This window comes from Trachymyrmex cornetzi, unplaced genomic scaffold (genome assembly GCF_001594075.2).
Source record: "Trachymyrmex cornetzi isolate Tcor2-1 unplaced genomic scaffold, Tcor1.1 scaffold200, whole genome shotgun sequence".
NCBI classification, from domain to species: Eukaryota; Metazoa; Arthropoda; class Insecta; order Hymenoptera; family Formicidae; genus Trachymyrmex; species Trachymyrmex cornetzi.
In genome coordinates this window covers 404,180-426,422 of record NW_017296637.1, presented here as the reverse complement: position 1 = coordinate 426,422, position 22,243 = coordinate 404,180, and the positions used below count along the sequence as shown (strand labels likewise).

General features: G+C 27.6%; 1 protein-coding gene across 1 annotated transcript in view; it reads right to left on the bottom strand.

The window, feature by feature from the left end:
- SLO2 (slowpoke 2) overlaps window positions 1–22,243 on the bottom strand; it is a 95,367-nt gene that overhangs the window by 35,203 nt on the left and 37,921 nt on the right. The window contains exons 2-7 of the mRNA XM_018505182.1: window positions 18,986–19,065; window positions 17,119–17,218; window positions 15,164–15,362; window positions 4,325–4,399; window positions 2,287–2,370; window positions 2,115–2,209 (exon numbers count right to left, since the gene is read on the bottom strand). Coding sequence (XP_018360684.1) covers window positions 2,115–2,209; window positions 2,287–2,370; window positions 4,325–4,399; window positions 15,164–15,362; window positions 17,119–17,218; window positions 18,986–19,065 — 633 coding nt within the window. The remainder of the gene's footprint in view (window positions 1–2,114; window positions 2,210–2,286; window positions 2,371–4,324; window positions 4,400–15,163; window positions 15,363–17,118; window positions 17,219–18,985; window positions 19,066–22,243) is intronic.

Below are 22,243 nucleotides of genomic sequence, written 5' to 3'. Positions count from 1 at the left end.
ATATATAATAAATATATTAAAAATTGTAATTTCTCTGTTGTGTAAATTAATTATTTTTTAATTTATCAAATAAGTAAATAAAGATTATCGGAATTTGCTTTTATTAAAAAAAGTATGTTTGCAAAAAGTTAATTAAGTATCTATAATTATTTAATATTTCTCAGCATTTTTCTCTTTCTTTCTCTTTCATTCTCTCTCTCTCTCTCTCTCTCTCTCTCTCTATGTTTTTCTTTCTTCTTTTTTTTTGTTATTATTACTATTATACTTCAATATGCTGATTGTTAATTTATTGAATATAAGTTAAACTTAAGCAAGTATTTGTAATACAGTAAAAATGGCAAAGGTCATACATGCAAACCATTCATTCATTTTCGTAATCTAAGGTTTCCCTGCTTGTCGTTTACAGATACAACTTTATTAGAAGATTAAACAAGACGAACCGCAGTCATCTTTGGCTTGGATTCGTAAATACGAACTCGTACTTCGGATGGAAAACTTTTCTCGTTATTCAGATAATACAATAAGTCCTGCACGCTGACAAATGAAATACGTTCGTTATGTAAACTTAAATAACGTGCGAATGCCATGGTGAAAACTTCATTACGACATTGTTACGTAATGAATGTTTTACATAATGAAGAATAATGTTACTTAAGTCCATTACGAATATCAATTCACGATTGTTTGCATGTATGTTACTGCAAATCTGTTGCTTTAAATCAATCTTGAATTAATGACATTATATTTTCTACTATTAATAATATTAATTCAACAAAATTGATATATGCGTAAATATATTATATGCTAAATTAATATTACCGTTTTAAATAATAAATCTGCCAACGATTAAGATATTATAATATTCCTGATTAAATCCAAATTAACTTTTATTCAACAATGTTAAATTTCATATGATTGCAATTATCATTGTGTTTCTTTCGTCCTGTAATATAATATTGAGTCGGGATAAAAGCAATTCATAGCACTACGAATTTCAAAATTCAAGAAGAGAGAGAGAGAAGAGAGAAGAGAGCAATTATAACTTAATTCATTATAACTTAATTCATTAAAAATAATTTAAATTTAAATTTTTAAAAAAGGAGTTAGCTTAAAATCCCTACTTTCGAAAGTTAGTTTGGTAATGTTTACATATAGAAGACTACGAGTTGGACAAAGTGGAAAATTTCTCATTTTGTGAAACTGTTATGTATAAAAAAAAACTTGTGAAAATTTTAAACTTTCTAACATCAAAACTTAAAATTTTTCTACAAAATCGTTTTCTAAAAATGTTCTCGAAATTTTTTGTTATTGAGTCATCACAGATTAAATAAAAAGAGCATTTTAATTTGAATTTGATTGCGCATAACTTCATTAAAAATTATTCTACTTAAATTTAAAAAACAGTTTTAAAGTTGAAATTTTGCTCTATCAAATAGTACCCATAATTGTCAATTTTTTTAAACATGTAAATGTGATACAAATAAAGTAGCGCCCACGCTAAGGACTTCCATTTTGACTCAATATACATATGTATATATTATATATGTATAATTAAACAATTTTTTCTGTAATATTTTATTTTTTGTATGAAGGTTTATAATTTAAAAGTTCTATATAAAAGTTCTATAAAAACTCTCACAAATAACTTATTCAGCCGAATTAAAAAATTGCTTATCTTTTCACAATAATGACTAACTAAAAATTCAAGAATATTGTGGAGCACTCTTTAGTTAGTTCTTCCTAAAATAGAAATATCCTTTCCTGAAACTTAAACTATTCTACTAGAAATGTATCTTTGATGAACGAGTATAAGTAGGACAAAGCGAGCAGTACGAACTTACTTTGCAAGTCTATTCACGAACAATTATCTGTGTTAATTATAGTACTGTTAATTATAATAATTAAAACATTTATAATACCCAAAGTATGTCTAATAGAAACAATTAAAAAAATTTATTGTGTAAACGCATCAAGAAAAATTTATTTCTAAGTTTTTACTTCATATATTGTAAGAGAAAAAAGTAAAAAAACAAATAAAGACATAGAAGATTATTTCTTAATTATATATTTTTGAAAATACAAATATGTAATAAATTTTATTTGAAAGAACTCACCTAGTAAAGACAAGGCACAGTAACGTAGCACTAAGGATCATCAGCTGTTGACTTAATGCCGATTGGGACTTCTGCATTGCTCGGTGTAGGTCGTTCTGAAATGTAATTATATCGACCGCAAATCAAATTTAAGCTTGACGTAAATTATGGTTAGATTGAATGAGGTACTTACAAACATGTTTTCCAAAGAGTGCTTTGCCAACCAGCAATTTAGGAACACCGGAATGAACAGATTTCTCATTGGCGGGTATAATAACTGCAAATATGATATAGAAATATTTTCATTATACTATTTATTATAATATTTTATCTGTTGTAAATTGTAATTAACACTCTGCATTTTCATTGTAAATTTATTACGGATTTAATTAGCTCTAGCGTGTTCAGTCATGTTCCTGTTTCTTAAGAAAATTACTTTTAATTTAATCGGTTTAATTAAAACGTTAATTAATAAAATATATTTCTTTAAGTCAACAAATTATTTATTTTAAAAATTAAGTTTAATATCTTATTATTTTTTATTGATTTAATGAATATAAAATAATTCTTTTAATAAAATTAAATGTCGATAAAAAAAGAATTAGTTTGATGTATACATAAATTATGATGCGCAATAAAATTACGTATTTCTATGTTACATATACTTAAATTATTCTTCAAACAATTCTGAATTATATTGTCCCTACATGTATTTATTGGAGAACATTTAATCTTTCTCTTCTTGAGAATAATAATTAACTCATTAGTTGGGCAAGCATTTGTGCTATGATTGTGTATGAGGACCATAAATGCTATGTCTGCTATTTGCTTTTACAGATATTTATGGTGTAAACATCAATGCTGCTACTTGGTTTGAACATAAATTTGTTCATTGTGCTTACTTTGCAGCATCAAAGATCCACATCATATTACCTAGACAGCAGAGCATACGTTTGCATATTAAACTCTAGCGAGCGCACTTAGTTTTAATGAAATTTCATTGTAATTTTAAAATGTCACATATCTAATTATATATATCGTTAACAGTTTAAGTATATATCGTTGAAACATTTTTCTCGTCATATTTTCTCTTTTTACTGAAGAATTCAGTTCCTTCATTTTATATATACGCACACATGTTTTGTGTTTTTTATTTTAAAATTCAACAGAAGAGAGTAAAGATAAGAATTCTTCAAAAAATTATAAGATAAGATTATTGTTCATTTTTTTCAAAATTATTTTTTTTTTAAATTTCATTAATTTTCTACAAATATATGTTAAATTAAATACAATCAGATAATTGTTATTTTTTCAAAAATTAATATTATACAAACAATTATAATGTTATGTAAAGTTAATTAACAATATTTGTTCTTAGAATGCTATTTAAAAGTTTTAGAATTACTTCAGTTCTTTTTATAACTGCGATTTTCACATTTTTATGATATGATATTTATAAATAGGTAAAACTCTATAGAAATTTATATATCCAGTTTACACGTTTATAAACGCCACTGTACAATCCAAAATTAATGAGATTAAGTTAATTAAATTCCAAAGCGCAATAACCGTACACGTAATATCGTTACGTATTGTCCACTGTGAAATAAAGGTTATTCCCTATGGGACATATAAAAATCGATACATACGTCATAGTCAAGTGTATGCAACTTGACACGAATAAAGTTCATATATTTTCACGCAAATACGACTTACGTAACATATATGTATATATATATATATATATTATACTATATATACATGTAATACACTCCTTAAAAAACTTTTTTATTGTATTTTGTGTAATATTTTAACTTTTAACTATATAAAATTGATAATTACTATTTATTTAAATTATTTATTAAGATTTATACATTGATAAATAATTAATATTTATGAGAAAAGTAAGTATATTAGAAACAAATACATATAAAATTACAGACAATCAGAAAAATTAAACAATTCGTTTGTAATTTTAAAGAAATTAGAGTCTATTTTTTGCATATTCCTTTAATCTACTTTAAAATGCATATATTAACATTTAAACAAATTAGCGATCTGACAATTTGTTTATATGGAATTGAATGAAATTTGCTGTAAAAACTGCTGTAAAATAAAAAAAATGAACATAGAAGGGTATATATTATTAGTAATGCATTATTTATTTTATTATTACTAAATTAAAATAAATACTAAAAATATAAAACAATATAATTCTCTTAAGGACTTACCGTGATTGTGAAGGGGATCGTGTTGACCAGTTCCAGGATGAAATGGAAGGATAGAAGCTGCTGCCAGACATTTCCCTGTGAACATTACGAAGACAGCTCAACACACCCAGCGACAATTTTATCAAAGTAGGAACTGTGAATAACGTTTTAAAAGTAAACATGCACTTCGCTGTTCTGTATTTTCTAAAGCAGCTTTGTAAATACTATGAAGATAAATACGCACTAATAAATCTAAGAAATTTAGGAGTAAGAGATCCTCGCAACCTATTTTTACTCATAAAATTATTTTTTATTCGTGATCATTATTATAAAACATCTTGTACAATTAATAGTATAAGTTCAAGTTTTATAATATGTATAATCATGTGTTTAAAATCAAAATTTTATAATTTTATAATTTTAAGGAAACTTCTATTAGCAAAAATCACATATATTTTATATCTATGTTGTTACGCACGTATTAATTGTTAAAAATAAACGAAAACAATGATTTATTTAATTATTTTTCTTAAAAATTTTATTTTTCTTAGAAACATTTTCTTTAAAACGTACTCAATATTACTTTACTTAATCACCAAAACAATTTCTACCATCGTTTAAATCACGGCACGCTGAGTATAAAAGTGTAGGAAATTACAGTCGAGAAGATTAATCGGAAATTATATCTTCTAGATTGCTTCATAAAAAATATCATTTGCCGCATCAGCGCCAGCAGTAATTAACTTCAGTCGCGAGACAGAAAAAGTGAATACGTGCATAATCAGATCAAGAACTTCTTCGTCTCATCGTTGGACTCATCGGACTGACTCGATGTAGGTACATCTCTTGCACTTCGTTGAGAACGTGACACGCATATTACATTTTTACTTAAACCACAGTCTTTCATCGTATTATACGTCTCTTTGATATTAACGACTGACTTTTTAGCACGATAGATGATAAAAGTTTTGCATTTATATCAAGTAAATTTTTAATTAAGACAGGAAACAGCCTTTATTTATATAAAGATGTTTATAATTGAATATTTTTATAAAAAAAGAAAAGCTAATTTTGTTGCCAAATCAACTTTTATTATTTTTTTAGTCTCTTTATAGAATTTTCAACGTAACATATTATAATCACTCACTAAAATTATATATCGAATGCGTTAATTCAGTATATAACATATTTTCGCGTTCTATTATGTATAAAATAGGAGAGACCGGGGCCAGTTATCACAGTTTTTGATTAGTGATTTAAAAAAAAATAGATGCTTGATTTTAAAATATACGTTATAGTATATCTACATCCTTTAGGTATTAAAAAAAATATTACTCGTGAATTCATCATATCGTAAAAATAAGTTATTTAATTTTAAATGAAGCTATGAAAATGTGACAATTAATCTTGTGTTCTGGGTTGATTGTCACACGTTCTAGGATTGGCAATAGCATATTTGTTATAGACAACATATATAAAAAATAGAATTTTTATTTTAATATCAGTTCTAAATTTTGAGAAATAATAGTAATTATGGTATTAATATATACAAATAAAATGGTTATTTTAATCATAAAATATGCAATTTATTTTTGTACCGTAATTTCTATATAAAAAATGAAAAAAACGTATCTATATAAAATATAATATATTTGTAAATATATTCTCTAAAAATGTGTTCTCTAAAGATATTAAAGTCAGTTGTCATCTAACCTTATCTCATTTTGATCAATTTGCCTCACATAGCCATTTCTAATAAAAGAGATTGTATTCATAAACTTTGTCACACACACACACACACACACACACGCACGCACGCACGCACGCACGCACAGAATTAATTAATTGTAACAAAGATTTTCTAAGAATGTCATTTTCTATGAATACATGGATATCGCGATTAATAATGCCAAAGACTTGTCAGACAAAAAAAAATAGGTGATAAGAAAAATTTACTCACCAACTTCACTTTCTTAAAAATTGCTATAAATATATACAATACTTATGGTGCAAACCATTTTATACAACAAATTAATATTACATCAGCTATCTACAATCAAAAAAAGAGATTTTTCTGCCATGTCCTCTTTGAGTTATAAGCATTTTGACAATCAACCCTGTACGACAACCAGTCCTAATCTCCCCTATGACACAGCTTGAAAAATTTATATCATAGATTAAAATTTGAGAAATTAAACTAGCTCTAATAATTTTAAACAGTATTCATTTATATGCGAACGTCCTAAATAATGCCGCGTCTTAAAACGCTTTCTAATTACCATCTCGTTTTATCACGGAATATTCAACAGCAATTAACAGTGTATATACTATACTGATGCTTCATGATATATAGACAAAATATATGTTAAGTTCTATCTATTAGTGCCTTTTTCATCCATGATATTTATTATCTTAAATCATCTTGTACTTTAAATCATCTTTCACTTTAAAAAAATATTTTGCAAGATGGTTTTCAAGATTATATATTTTAATCTATTCAAATTAACTTATTTTATAACTTATTTTAACTTATAATTATGTTTATAATTAGTACTTATACATATTACATAAATATTACTTATACATATTACATACATTAGTACTTATACACTTATAAATATATAATCATTATTTTAACAGAACAAGTCTAAAATAAATTATATTTTTTTTTATTTTTTAAGTTGTCAAATTCAAAGAGGAGAACGAAATGTTACATAACAGCTACATAGCGCATATTACAATTCCAACAATAAAATAAATATGCCTATTCAAAATTAATATTTATTAATTAGTATCATTAATAAATGTAATATCATTTTGTACATTGATGTGTGAAGTATTGTATATTTATTTCAATGCACTTTAATATTTAATAAATCAGACGATCGAATTTTCGTATTATATTTTAATTTATAATTTTTTAAAGTTTTAGTTACTGCAAATAGAATGGCAAATTTATAAAAACCGAAAACGACGCAGCTTGCGGACATAATCAGGATAATATTGCACAGAGTATTCTGAATAATCATTGATCCTATCTTATCTCCATCAACTCTTTTTATTCGACGTGACAAAAAATAACGGAAAATCTCCAGGTGAGAGACATGTCATTTGTATCAGAATTACCTAAGTCTAAAGGACTCTCACGTGTCTTTACAAATCCTTCATTTTAGCTCTATAGCCAGTCGAAATTTCTTTGGAAAAGCGTCTGATAAATAGATTCGTATGCTTACATCCCAATCGATTTTGTCGATCTCTCAACGAGAAGATTACTACAATGTATCCTGATGAGGAATTCCTTCGAATCTCTGATCACTGGGTCAGTAAAGTTTCATTTATATGCGAATCATTCGTATCTGTTTTCCTCTTCATGATGATAAGCTTAATTTAGGTTTCCTAATAAGCACATTCAATTAACTTTATCCAGTTAATCTTTAAATATAACAACGAAGAATTATGACCAATGGACATATATATAATAAATACCTACTTGTATTTTTTTGTTGAACTTTGCTTAAAGATTAAGTTATTTCCATACGATATGGATTCTCCTATAAATATTTCTAATAAAATTTGAAAAGTTTGAAAACACCTGATTAAGTTACATAAAACCGTTACTAGTTAGAGTTCAAATTGGAAATTTTGTTATTTTTATTTATTCTTCAATGCGACGAAGGGTGTGATCCACTTAACGCTGCAAACACTTAGTTGACCAATTAGAAGAAAGAATTTTACGAATTGACCAATCAAAGAATGCTTCAAAGCATTTGCAGCGTGAAGTGGATCGCACCCTAAATCTTACGAAAACGATTTTCCTATATTTAAAATGATCTACTTTGTGCAAGTTACTATCTTATTGATTTCATGATGTATCAATTTCCAGATGCAATCACCGTCGGTAGGTGATAAAGACTCTCTATCTCAAAATAGAAGTGCTCGAGGAAGATACGCTTTTTTTATTTGACCTTGTATTATAAAGTCTTACATATATTTTTTTACGCACAAAGTAGAGATAAATCATTTTAATAGATTATTTTTTATATTGTCAAAATTAAAAAAATATAAAAATATAATTTATAAAATTTAAAAATCCTAAAAACTCGAGTAAATTATTATTTATCTTGTTAATAATTGTCACTTATAGGAAATAGTCATTTATACAAAATTAATTATTTTATTAAAAGCATTGTGTCAATCAATATGCTTCTTACATAACTTTATACTTTCTTATAATCTTAATATCTAATGGACGTTAAAATTAAAATTTTTATTTATAATTACGTGACTATAATTACAAATTATTAATCATTATATGTTTTTCAAAGAAAACATTTTAATCAAAGCTAAATTTGACTCTAATCATATTTACAGAATCCAAATATAATTCTATTTCTATTGATTTTATGTGTGTATTATATACTATTATTAAAAATAATATGGTTTTCCCCTCACTTTTAATATTATCTAATGTAGTTATTATCTTTTTGTTCTTTTAACTATAATAAAATTTTTATAAATTTTTTGCGATATCTACTTTTTCATATGTGGTTTTATTTACATTAGAAAAATGATCATCATTCCGGAAAGAAATTGGCAATGCAACAGCTACGCTCATGGGATTCATCTCTTAATGGAGAGTCTCTACGGAGAAATCACCCTTCTTTTTTTTTCTATATTCACTGAGGCAATAACGCAGCTTAAAGCTCCACAGAGGCTGCAGACGATAACCGGATAAACTTTTTCGAAAACTCCATGACTATTAATATCCGCTTCCGGGATTTACAAACTGGTGGTTACATTGGCAAATGCAATTTAAAAGAGTACATCGACAAAAAAAGATAGACTAAGGTTTCAAGTACTCTCTCAATATTACGCTTTGCAACCATATGAACAAGATTATTAGTAAATAGCACATAGAAGAAATGTTCTTTAAGAAAAAAATTTAATAATATAACCGCAAAAAGAATTCTTTTTTAACAAATTAATATAAACAAATATTTCTAATATTTAGCATAAATAAAATCATTTATTTTTCACAACATTTAAGAAACTTAAAGAAAAATCATTTGTTTTAATTTCTATTTTTTTATGTTAATTTTAAAAATATTTTTGTCAATGCTTCCAAGTCATCTTTTTTTAAGACTCTACTTATCGATGTAGTTTTCAGCCTTCCATTTTCATCTCTTTCTCTCTCTCTCTCTCTCTCTCTCTCTCTCTCTCTCTCTCTCTCTCTCTTCGTTGAACTCAATATTTTCCAAATCTGCTTTTAGTAAAATAAATCCGCAATAGTTTCCTACAATGCTTAGCTTTAAATATTTAATTCGCTACAAAATATAATCTTAAGCGCAGTCATGCAACTAATGACTCTTTAGATTTCTATTTGTGCGACATTCTCATTTCCTCTCAAAACCTGATAAGAGAGGTCTTTAAAACTTCGCAAATCCAGAATAGCAGGCAGAAACATCACCGATGAGAATGAGGAAGAATTGAAAACAGATGTGAGCGTCGATCTGTATAAAAATTCAACGTTCCATGACCATTAGTCATAAATAGAATTATAATCTTTATTTTGGGATAATGAATTTATTACACGTGACCAATGCATCGTATTCCACAGCGATGACATCGCATTCGCGTATTAACTTGCTAATTTCGATATCCGACAGATTCCAAAGGAGCTTCGACACCAAACCGTACCGCAACTCAGGGCTAAACTCACAAGCAAGGGAACTTAATGCGATTTTGCGAAGCACCTCTGTTGTTGTCAACTCAAGATGGCTCCCGCAACCGCAACGCTTGGTAACCGCACGCTGGTGTGACATCGAGGGATGCTGTATACAATTTAACAGAATATCTACTATTTTTTGTTGGTTACTTTTTTGTGGTAAAAAAAAATTCGCTATTTCACTTATTGATACTTTTCGCAAACGTTCCTTTTTTATCATTTTATTGATAATATTAATATTTCAAGACACAGTTGCTAAAAGTTATTTGTGCTTGTGCTATTATATATCAAATATGAAAGCATTAAAGAATTGGAAAGAGTAAGGGCACTGGGAATCAGGCGCAGAAAACATCGCGCAAATAATATACTTATAAAGAGTGAAACTTCTTTATTCACTAAACGCGCTTACATGTTTCGACTCATTTTTGAGCCTTCCTCAGAGCAAACACACACTAACATATATAAAGTAAAAGTTATCCTGTCATGGTGAGCTCTCCTACATCGAGAATTCCAATGCCAGAATTAAATAAAAAGAAAGAAAACGAAAATGAAAAAGAAGGGAAATATTAAAAATGTCGAATTAAAGAATATAGAAACTAATCTATCAAAAAACTTTAATAATATAATTAATTATCCCGAAAATAGAGACGCTCACCACGATTACAAAGTACCGTATCGCAAACATTATCATGAATAATTTAGTCGGTGTCGTTCGTACACAGTAATAAGTCCTTCTGACGAGATTTTTTATCACTTTACAATTTTCATTAGTACTAACTAATAACTAAAAAGTGACTCACTGTGTCTGATACCGACTGGCCAACATATCAGGAACCGGTTCTTGAATTATTATATATGTTAGTGTGTATTTGCTCTGAGGAAAGCTCAAAAATGAGTCAAAATGTAAGCGCGTTTAGTGAATAAAGAAGTTTCACTCTTTATATAAGTGTATTATTTGCGCGACGTCTTCTGCGCCTGACTCCTAGTGCCCTTACTCTTTCCAATTCTTTGATTTGTAAGGAGTCTTGATTAGTTTGATTTTTATTAACGGATTTAAAAGCATTAATATATTAAATCTGATATCTTTACTAAAGTCTATCTTTACAAGTACCATGCGGAGATTTCAACAGCCGTCGCGTCTGTCGGAGACTTCGATGATCGGGATATTTTAAAAGATAACAGACGCTTGTTCGTAGATTGTAACATCTATTGAATGTGTAGTACTTTTCAAACATTTTATAATCTTTTTATCCTCATTATGCTTGTTAGATATACGATCTAGATAAACTTATTATCGCATAAAAGTTTTTATTCTAATCTTAAAATAATAATATTTAATAAATTTTGTACTAAATTAATATTATATAGAACACAAATTCTTTCACTATCAATTAAATTAAAGTTGCTTTTTAAGTAAGTTAATGTTAAAATTATTTTAGAGATTTGCATTTTATATTGCATGTATTTTGCTACTACTATTTTGATGTCTACCTTAAAACATTACACAATATAAAAAAATGAGATAAGCAATATAAGAAGAATCCAGTTTCCACGAGCGTATTGAAAAGTCACGCATACATTTCTCATAATAAGTATTGTGTAATAAATAGCAATAATCTGAAGTAAATTTTTGAAATCGAATGTCAGAATTAATCCTAAAGAAAAATCCAAGATTTTTTTATTAATGTATAATTTAAGAAACGTAGCAATCGGAGCATATTATAGAACAAACTTTAATAATAGCACATTTAATTATAATACGGCTGTACATTATTGATGTAATGTTATCAGCTTATCGCCGGAATGCTCGATTAGCGAATAGCGTGACGAACTTGTTACAGACCGTTGCAGATTATATCGCAAATTCTGCACATGCGCGCGCGTGAAAATTTATCGCTGCGGAAAGATTAAACGGTCATTTAACAGCAATATAACTTTTTATAAATCATCTTTTTTTTGTTCTTAAAGTAATTAACTTGCAAAAAATACTCAAAGATTTTATTTAAAATAAAAAATGTTTCAGTACTTCGCTTAAAATATGGGTATATAATAATAACAATAAAATTCAACATTTTATATATAAATTATTCAAAATTGTTTAAAGTACCAAACTTAATTTTTTTTAATGTTATATTACAATATTTTAATATTTTACATTTTAATTGTTATTGCTTTTCTCGAACTATCTTTATATTATTTTTATAAATTTTTTAAAGTTTTATCAAATCGCGTACTTAAAATATAATTTAATTAAAAGATCTCTATTTTTAAATAAATTTCTATTTCAAATATAAAATATAAATTTATAAGATTTTAAAATTTTTATAAAAATAATATGAATATTGATAATACGGCATTTAGTTTCAATGACCTTGACACGTGTTGTCAAAGTTATGATTCTAACCTGAATGATATTTAGATGATTGTAGCCATCATTGTTAAAAAATTATTAACAATCAAAAAATTAATTATTCTTTTTAATATTTTAAACAGTAATACAATGTATACTTTCGCGTAGAAAGTTCTAAACTTATGTGGAATCTCGCTTTGTGTTGTAAAGTATGTGTATGGACGTAGTGGGTTCCACCCACTTCTCTACGGGGAACTCCTCAACAAAAAATTAGATGAATAGGTTTGCGTTGAACCGCGTGAAAAATTGCAAACCCACACGCGAGATTCCACATGTTTACAACTTTTAAACATGGGTTTACAACTTTAGTTAAACTCCACAGGGGTTTATAACTTTCCATGCGAAACGAGGTTTCAACCCAAACCATGTGGGTTTACATTTATGTGAGATTTTTAATTAATGATTGATCAATCCCCGAGATATAGCTTTTACGGAGCAAATTTGCAAAAATTATATTTCGCTATATACGTATGCATTTTGATAATACATACGTATATAGCCATAAAGGATATAAATGTATCAACATGTAAAGCGATATGAAGGCTGGAATACACAGTCCGTTCTTAATCTCAAGACAGTCTCAAGCAATGTCTGATGCTAATACGGCTCTTTGGCCGGTATTCATAGTCGATTTTTATTTCAAGATCGTCTTAAGTAATGCCTCAAAACGCTAATGCAGCCCTCTGATTGGTTCGTGACTTCTTAAGACGGTCTTGAATATAAGATCTGGCTATGAATACCGGCTTCTGATTGGTTCATGACATCACTAGCTTAAAACCTCAAATCTTGAGCAATGTCTATGGATTCCGCCCTTAAATTAATTGCAGTAAAATTCAATTTTTATTAATAACTGTTTAATAAACAACAGAAGGCTAAACCTTCTGAAAGTCATTTATGGTCATGACCTTGACAACATCCGAGACAACATCAAAGTCAAAGTGTCATCGAAGTTGGATCTCCTATTGTCAACATTCACCAAAATAAGACGATCAGTTGCAAAAGCGAACTAGTAGAATTTCAAGCAAAGATAAAACCTCTCTCCATTTGGTCAGTTTTTAATTCATAATTTCATAATTGCGGTAACTATTACTGTCATAAATATTTTCAGAGAGAAAAAATTCAAGAGACAAGAACCGATCGAAAAAGTCCGATATCGCGACGTTCCTCTGATTAATTTACTGTAAACTTTTCAGTTCGAAAGTGTATGAGATTTTTCGTATATAATTCGAGGCGAGTTGAGAATTTTTTTCTTTTTCCAAACGAATAAATCACGAAAGCAAATAGCTTCCGAGGAATTGCACGTCAATCTCGCAATACGGCATATTCAGTCAATTCAAACCATCTAACCAGTGAACTGTAAACCATCTGCTTTGAATGAATAAGTTACATATTAACATTGGCTCTTCAATTTTTGTATAAAGATGAGAAAACTTGTTTTATTTCGTATGTAATTTAAATTTATTTTAGAAATTACAGAACGACGAAGGAGCATAGCGAATAATCTGACAAAGCGCATAACTATACTTACTCATGCAGAACTATATAGCAGATATTTAATAAAAGTAAATACATTATAAAATATATGCGGCAATATGTTCATCAAATCAATTTTTACTAACTTTACTACGCGCACAAAAATAATCTGCTAAACGAAAAGTTTTATGGCATTATGAAAAAGATTATGTTTTAATTGTTAATTACGCAAGTGTCACTGAAGAAATTATTTGAATGTGTAAAGCAAAAGTTATATTAAAAATTGTTAAGAAAGAATAGACAAAACTTATTAACAGATTATATTATTCGAAAGAAAAACACTTATTAATCAAAAAATTCTTTATTGATAAAATATATCACTTATTAATTTTTAATTATTTAAATACACCTTAAAATATAACATAATTATAGAATATAACATAAACTTTATACATAATAGCTTATATAAGTGACTTTATACATAAAAGAAAATTTTCATATACATTTTTGCTTTATATTCTAACCTAGTCTAATTACCCACATAGAAATAAATCTAGTTGACTTCATTCAAGATCTAGTGATAGTAATAATTAGATAAGTTTTTCAACTCGTTACTGAGTAGTTACTAGCTGCATATTTATAATCAGTTTTTGTAATGTAATATTGCTCTCTAGTCACAATATTAAAAATATAGTAACAAAGGGCGCTGCTGTATCTGAAATGTACAATCTAGCTACTATGAATATGCAGCTGGTAACTACCTAGTGATGAATTTGAAAATTTATCTCAGTCAGGAATCTTGTGTTCTGCCAAGTATAAAAAAAATTTCCATTTAAATTATGTTGTCTAGAGATTAGATAGACAAACTGTTAAAGAAAAAAAATAACCTTCAATAAAAGAAATATTTTATTTTATTTTTTTATTTGCTATTTAGTCGCTGCTAGTCCAGAATAAACAGCTACTAGTTAATTTTTTTTCCTTGACTATTAGTTAATTTTCTTTGTACAGCTACTAGAAGGAATTAGTAAGCTAATAGCTATATATGTAAGACATGATTTTTCTATTTTATGATTAAATAGACATAAGGTTACAACTTAGATATTCTGAGTAAAGAGAGAGAAGAGAAATATTTCAATCATATAAACCATAAACCTCTTCGGTGAGCAAGCCAATAAAATAACGAGCGTGCTCAGGCAATCGAATATCGAGTAATAAAAACGGAATTTATTTGTAGGAGGAAAAGATGACGTACCTTGTAACCGAGGTAGGCAAGTAGCAAAGCTTCGGTTAACGACACCATAGCCAAGATGACTTGAACAACCCACAACTCTAAGGGTCTTCTGACCCATAGGATCGCATCCCAATTGATGGTCGGGTGTTCCTGGAATTCCTCCTCCGTCAAGTTCTGCGACGCGAGAAACTCGGTCTTGTTGCCGGGTATACAACCGTAACTAGGAAGAGATAGAGAAAGAAGGATTATAAGTGACGGATGAGTGTGTGAATAGAGAGGGATGGATTGTCGCGCAGTATTTGACGTGCATGAGTTCAATAGGTTTTCGACATCGAGTACATCGTTTGGATCGCATTGAAGGATACCCTCAAGTATCACATGGAAAAAATAGAAAGAATAAAATATCGAATGTCGAAAAAAGTTTATACAGCTCATAAAAATCGTATTTTTTATTAAAATGTTCGTATTAAAATTTGTATACACCTTTGTAATGTATATACCTGGACAGAATATTTTTATTAAGATTGCTGTTTCTATCAATAACAGTTTTCTTGAAAAATTTAGAGTCAATAGATTTTTAACAGAAAGAACCTCACATGTTTCTTATAAATGTATGTGTATGTGTACCCATTATATTACATAAAGTGTGAAAGAAAGACATCAAGTTGTCTTAAAGAGATATAACACTCGTTGTCAGATTCTATGACTTTAGAGCTTCAATCTTCTTTATCTTTTGACTTTCTGTAGTTGTGATAATGGAGATATTTGGTTGTAGAATTACAAAATTACAACATATCTCAGAATGGAATAATTTGACTAAGATCATTTTTTTTAAAGAAAACTTGCGGGGTTCTTTCATCAGAATCATTGATTTTAATTATAAAATTACTTCACATATTAAAGGATTTTGATAAATTTAAGTTTAACAAGTAGAAGATAAAAATTCTTTGGGAAATTAAAATATGTTGATTAAATAAAATTTGTAAACTTTTGTTACAAAAATTATCTTTGCATATTTACCAAATACTACTAAAAAAAATTATGGTTTATACTGTACAAGTATTAAATTAATATTAGTATTAGTTACAAAATATTAATAATATCCGGATTTAAAGTAAAAATTATTATTTATTCGAAAATATTGTACAAAGAGATATTGTAAAGTCTTTGGAAATATTGCCATTTTCAGGCATGCGAACAACAACACGTCGCATTGTATTTGTTGTACTATCTTATCTGCGTCTTATTCTAAGCCATGATGGGAATGCTGCATAATATTGTAATCGTGCATGAATATCACGTTGCTCACACGTTAGAGCGAACTCCTTTCTAAGAAGATAAAATTTTTCTAGAAAATCGTCCGTCGGCGACGAAACGAAATGAAACCAAATGAAGCAATCTCTTTATTTTCAGTGTTGCAATTCATGCTCCTACATAGAATGTTCCAGATTTTTTCCATTTTCTTTTATTCTAGAATTCTTCCACTAACCTGAATATATTTCTATTCTTAAAAATAAAACGTTAACAGCTTTATGTTAACAACTTAATAAGAGAAACAATTTTTTACCAAATAATTCGAAATTGAAATGAAAAATGTACAAAAATTGTAACCTTCTCCGTTCCATAAAACACACAGTCATTCCCTTTTTTTTGCGTAAAATAAATGAAGCAAAAACATATGAAACACACACACACACACACACACACAACACATTTATTAAAAAATAAAAATAAATCCAGTTTTGACAGGTACGATTTTTGAACGATTTTTGAACAGTCCAAAAATCTACGATAATATTTGTAATATATTGAATATATTACAAATATATTGAATATTGAATTTATATTGAATTTATTTATATTTTATATTGAATTTATATTTAAAAAATTCAAATGTGGATATGATTAAGTTTAAAGCAAAGTTCACGTTTAAGTTCCGCTTAAAAGGATTTACTTGACTATTTAATGTAGCTTACCATGCTGCAAACGTTGGATCGTTGTCGGTAATAACCCTGAATATATACAGGAAGCATGTTAAGAGCTTGAAGAAGAGATTGGCAAGTCGTATTCTCAAGCCTGAAACATAAATTTCATTTCTTTGTTGACTTCTACATTTCCATTTAAAATTTACATTTCTGTTGTAATTCATTCAATTCATTTATCTTTTTTTTAGTAAGTATATAATCTCTGTTAGTTTTTTCTTTTCTTCTCCTTTTTCAGGTATTAAATATAACTAATAAAATATGACATATTTCAATTCATAACTTTATATAATAGATACATATATGTTAGATTTATAATCTAAATTATAAATATTATGAATTTTTGAAGAGTAATTGAAACGTCTTTACACTGCCTTCTGTTATTGAATTCTAGATATAAATATTTTTTTCAATATTTTTAAAACTTTCAGTAATTCTCTTTTTATATATAAACATTCTTAAAATATTAATGTCTCTTCTCTTCAACATTTTTATCTTAAGTTAAATGCTGAATATCTAATGCTGAAATATCTTTCATCAAAGATGTACAATTAAAGGTGACCAACGCTTTGTAAATGATTTAGTTATAAACTGAAAATATTCTTAAATTTGATAATCACAGTGAAAGTTTTATGAGATAAAAGAATAATTTGAGAAAATTATTTATTGGAAATTCAGTGCAACAGAATTCAATATGATAAACAATCACTAAATATATAGATCATATAGCATAATATATAATGAAAAGATATTGTGATTTACTACTTTTAGTCTATAGAAAAAGTTACGTAATATGTTAAAAGTTTACGAACAATGAGACTTATTGTTATATAGGATTGGTCTGTGCTTGGGTCGAATACTGACCGCTCAGACGGCTTTAACGAGACGCTTTAACCAGTTGCCCGCGACAAACTTTACAAAGAGCAACAAAGCATTGACTTGTTGGGTTTACATCTTAATGCATAGGTCAGATGCTAAGGTCAACACTAGCACAAGAAGAATTCGTATAGTGGCACAATATCTATTACTGTCATTACAGTTCCGAAAGAGCACAATCGTGCTCTTTCAGAATATCTACAGAGATGGTGGTGATATTCTTAAAATTGCCTTTAGAATGGCTTCGCTATTTCAAAGGGAAGCAATCGAGACCGCTTCGCGGCAAGCCAGAAGACCGTTGACGACAATCTCGCTATTTCCGCCGACAAATTTGGTAAAAGTATAACATTGATATGGCGATATAGTTAAACTTATCTCGGAAGTTGTCATTACTTTTATCAAAAATATTTTTATCTCCATATACATGTACCTTATTGTTGTTATATTTTATTTAAAGTACCAAATTATAATAATATTTTGAAAAATATATTAATGTTTACAGTTGTTTTAATAAAGCAGAAAATTTGGAAAATTATGTAAAAGTAGATAGATAAAACGTGACACATATATATTTTATTGTATATATTTTGCGTGACACAATGTAGTACAAAATGTAATGATGCTATCAAATAGCATGAGATAGAACTATAGATACTAGTCTATGATAGCAAATCTCTCTGTACAATGAAAGATGTGTATGTATGTGTGATATCAAATGTAACGGTATATCTATGATATTATATATGAATTGCAGCAAACATTTTTACAGTAATTGTAACAATCGTATCACGGCTTTTATCATAGAAATATAGAACAAAACAGAATATAATTAAAATACAAATTTAATTAATACCTTTATGATTATCAATGTAAATTATAGTAGTTGAGTTTACGAAATCTTTTAGCTTTCTAGGAAAACTTCTCTCTTTTGTTACACATATCTTCAACTTAAAAATTACCATAAACATAATCAATGTTTACTTACTTGAACGTTGATTCTTGATGAAGTACAACTGCAGTCGTTCCTTGAATGTATTTTCATTCACATAATACTCAACGCGAACTCTGAAAGCAAACATACAACGATATTACTGTTAATTGATTTTGCAAACTTTTCATAGATATTAATTATAACGTTATCTAACTTTACATAATAATATTCAATAACTTTTAACCATATTCAATAAATTTTCGATTATATTTAATAACTATAATAATTTTCGTATATTCGTTTGTATGTAAGATACAACTGTTCCTAATATAGGTACATATATCGCAAATTCTCCTTATTTATTCGATAAATTCGTTTATAATATTCTATAGCAAAGCAATCTTATGCATATCTGTATCGACATTTGCGTTTATATATATGACATGTAATACCATGAGGGAATACATATCTACGTATATCGGTAGGAAAACTTGTTGTTTGACTGGAACTATCTCAAGATCAAAGCAATGACAAGAAATGTCGCTGTCGTATGACTAATCAAACAGCGCAACAGTGTGTGCTGTATATAAACCATTTAAATTCTCATTATTGCTATCTACTGTCTCTATTGCATTATATCCACGAGTCATTTCCGTTCAGCATTATAGAGCAACATGTAAGAACCATTATGGAAATTGGTATGTATTGACTATGATATAAATTATACAATAACCTATCTTCTAAACGTTTTTCTAAAAAGTGTATTTTACATATTTATATAGTGCTTATAAATATTTAATATTTGTCTCTATGTTATATAACACTGAAAAAAATATTAAATTTTGATAAATATTTGTTTTTGACTAGTTTTATAAATAATGTTTATTAAATGTACACATATTTATTTGATATAAGAACCATTAATTTGATTTAATTATTATTTTTTTATTCAGAATAAATACTTATGTAAGTAAATATTTATTTAGTATACTATTCAAAAAAATAAAATACTAAGATTTAATTTTAAAGTGTAAATTTCTTTTTATTTTATATTATATATTTAAATATTATGCAAAATTTAAAATCTGTGTTTTATCATTTATCTATCGAACAATTTTAATTGTGTATGATGTTTAAGATATTAACATAAAATAATTCTATGTTCTTTTAAATTTTACGTATATATATATATACATGTAATTTACATGCAAAAAATAAAAAATATAAAAGTAAATAATAAATAGAAAGGAGCATGTAAGCTTTCGGAATCTTTACGAAAAAGTTTATTCGATAATACATTTTATACATTATTAATATAAATGTTTCGATCTTTCCATCAAATCATCCCCAATATGTTGTTGATAAAATTTAAGCACACTCAATTGCATTAATATATATTATTGTAAATAAATTTAAAATTTCAATTATTATATTGAAATTATGTCCGTGCGTCAAAACTGAATGCAAAACTTGCCCTTCGTTAAAATGTTTTTACGAGTAAATTAAAGCTCAACAGTCAATTGTAATTTTTTTCGATCATTAATTAAACGCTGTTGATAATTGTAAATTAAAAGACATCCAATAATCATGATGGTTTCACAAAATTTATGACTTATGAAAATGTCGAAATGTTTACGTTTATAATATATTATAATATATTTTAATAAATATGTTGTCGGATAAATTTTTTTTAAAAATTGCAATGGCTTAGTTCTTTTTATTTATTATTAACTTTATCAAAAATTCTTATTATTTGTTTGTATAGAAATCATAACAATTATTTAATAAATACAGTTAATATAAGATTTTATAATTAAGACGTTAAGTTGTTTCTTAATTTATTGATTATTATTGATTTATTATCTTTATTTATTATATCTTCGCATTCGTTATATACGTCTGAATTAAACTTCAGGTGAAGGAACCAAACCGTCTGCGTGCAATGACCGTCGTTATTGTTATTGTTAGTACTGCAGCGAAGCGAGCAAGTCGATTTTATTGGCCGGCTGTCATCTTGCGCACTTGGTGGTGCACCGCTGCAGTCCTTATTTTTAGCCGCGGTAAATGCGTCGGCGTTGCGCCGAGAATAGCGTCGCGTGACGTCATCGGGCCGGCGTCGACAGGCGGTCTGTCGTGTGGTATCGTTCCCAGTTGTTGAACTGGTTCTTTGACCCACATAACGTCACGAATGCCTGACCTAGGCTATTCGTCCTCGGCAAACGTGGAAAACTGATGGAAGAAACGATGCCGATCGAGACGGATGAACCAGTGTTGCATGCACTTTCATGCTTGAAGGAACAAGTTGACAAAGATTCATGAACGCGTTAGCAGATTTTTTTACAATAATATTGTATCTGTCGTATTAAGAATTAAATAACTGTTTTCTTTTTTCTCATAAAATCGATGGAGTAATTTCTGTGGAATAATTTTATTTAACAAAGCTTTATACAGATTTTTTTTACTATGAAGAGAAATCTAACAATAATTAACAAATTGAACTATCATGTTCAGTGTTTGCAGTTATCAAATTATGTAGATAATTATCTACATAAAGTATCTGTTTCATCTTATTTTTATCTAGATTATTAGAATGTATATTATCTCCATCTTTATCTTAAATAAAAAAGGTATTATTTTTTTTAAAATATCTACATTATTGTGTAATGAGTTTAATACGCACCGGTGTAAAATTTAAAATATTTCTTTAAAAAAAAAAACATAAAAATAGAAAAACTCACGATAAAATCATAAAATACTATTAACGACAGACAAATACGATATTTCTTTTTTACAAAACGAATGCTCGAACTACTATGTTTATTCATTTTATACTTACACTTTTTTACGAGTTTTTATTTTCTCTCTCTACAATACTCAAGTATATTTATTTACCTTGTTCCTATTTTTTTATTTATTATTTCAATATCGTGCAGAATATTTTAAAAATTACAAATAAACAAACAGACTTAATCATGTTAGATGATAGTATTAAGATTTGTAGTTCTGGGTATATATTGTTTTTGAAGTATGCTGGCGTTTACGCTTATTGCCTTCTTTTTTCCATACATTATAAAAATTATAAATTAAATAAGAGAAAATATTTTCAACATTAAACTATTTTTATGTTTAGATTTAAAAAAATTAAAGTTTCTTATTTTTATTTACATTTCAAACAGATTTTCTTGACATAAGTATTTAATATAGGGAAAGGTCGGATATATAGGGGAGACCGGGGCTGGTTGTCGTACGGGGTTGATTGTCAAAATGCTTATAACTCAAACAAGACACGGCAGAAAAATCTCTTTTTTTGAC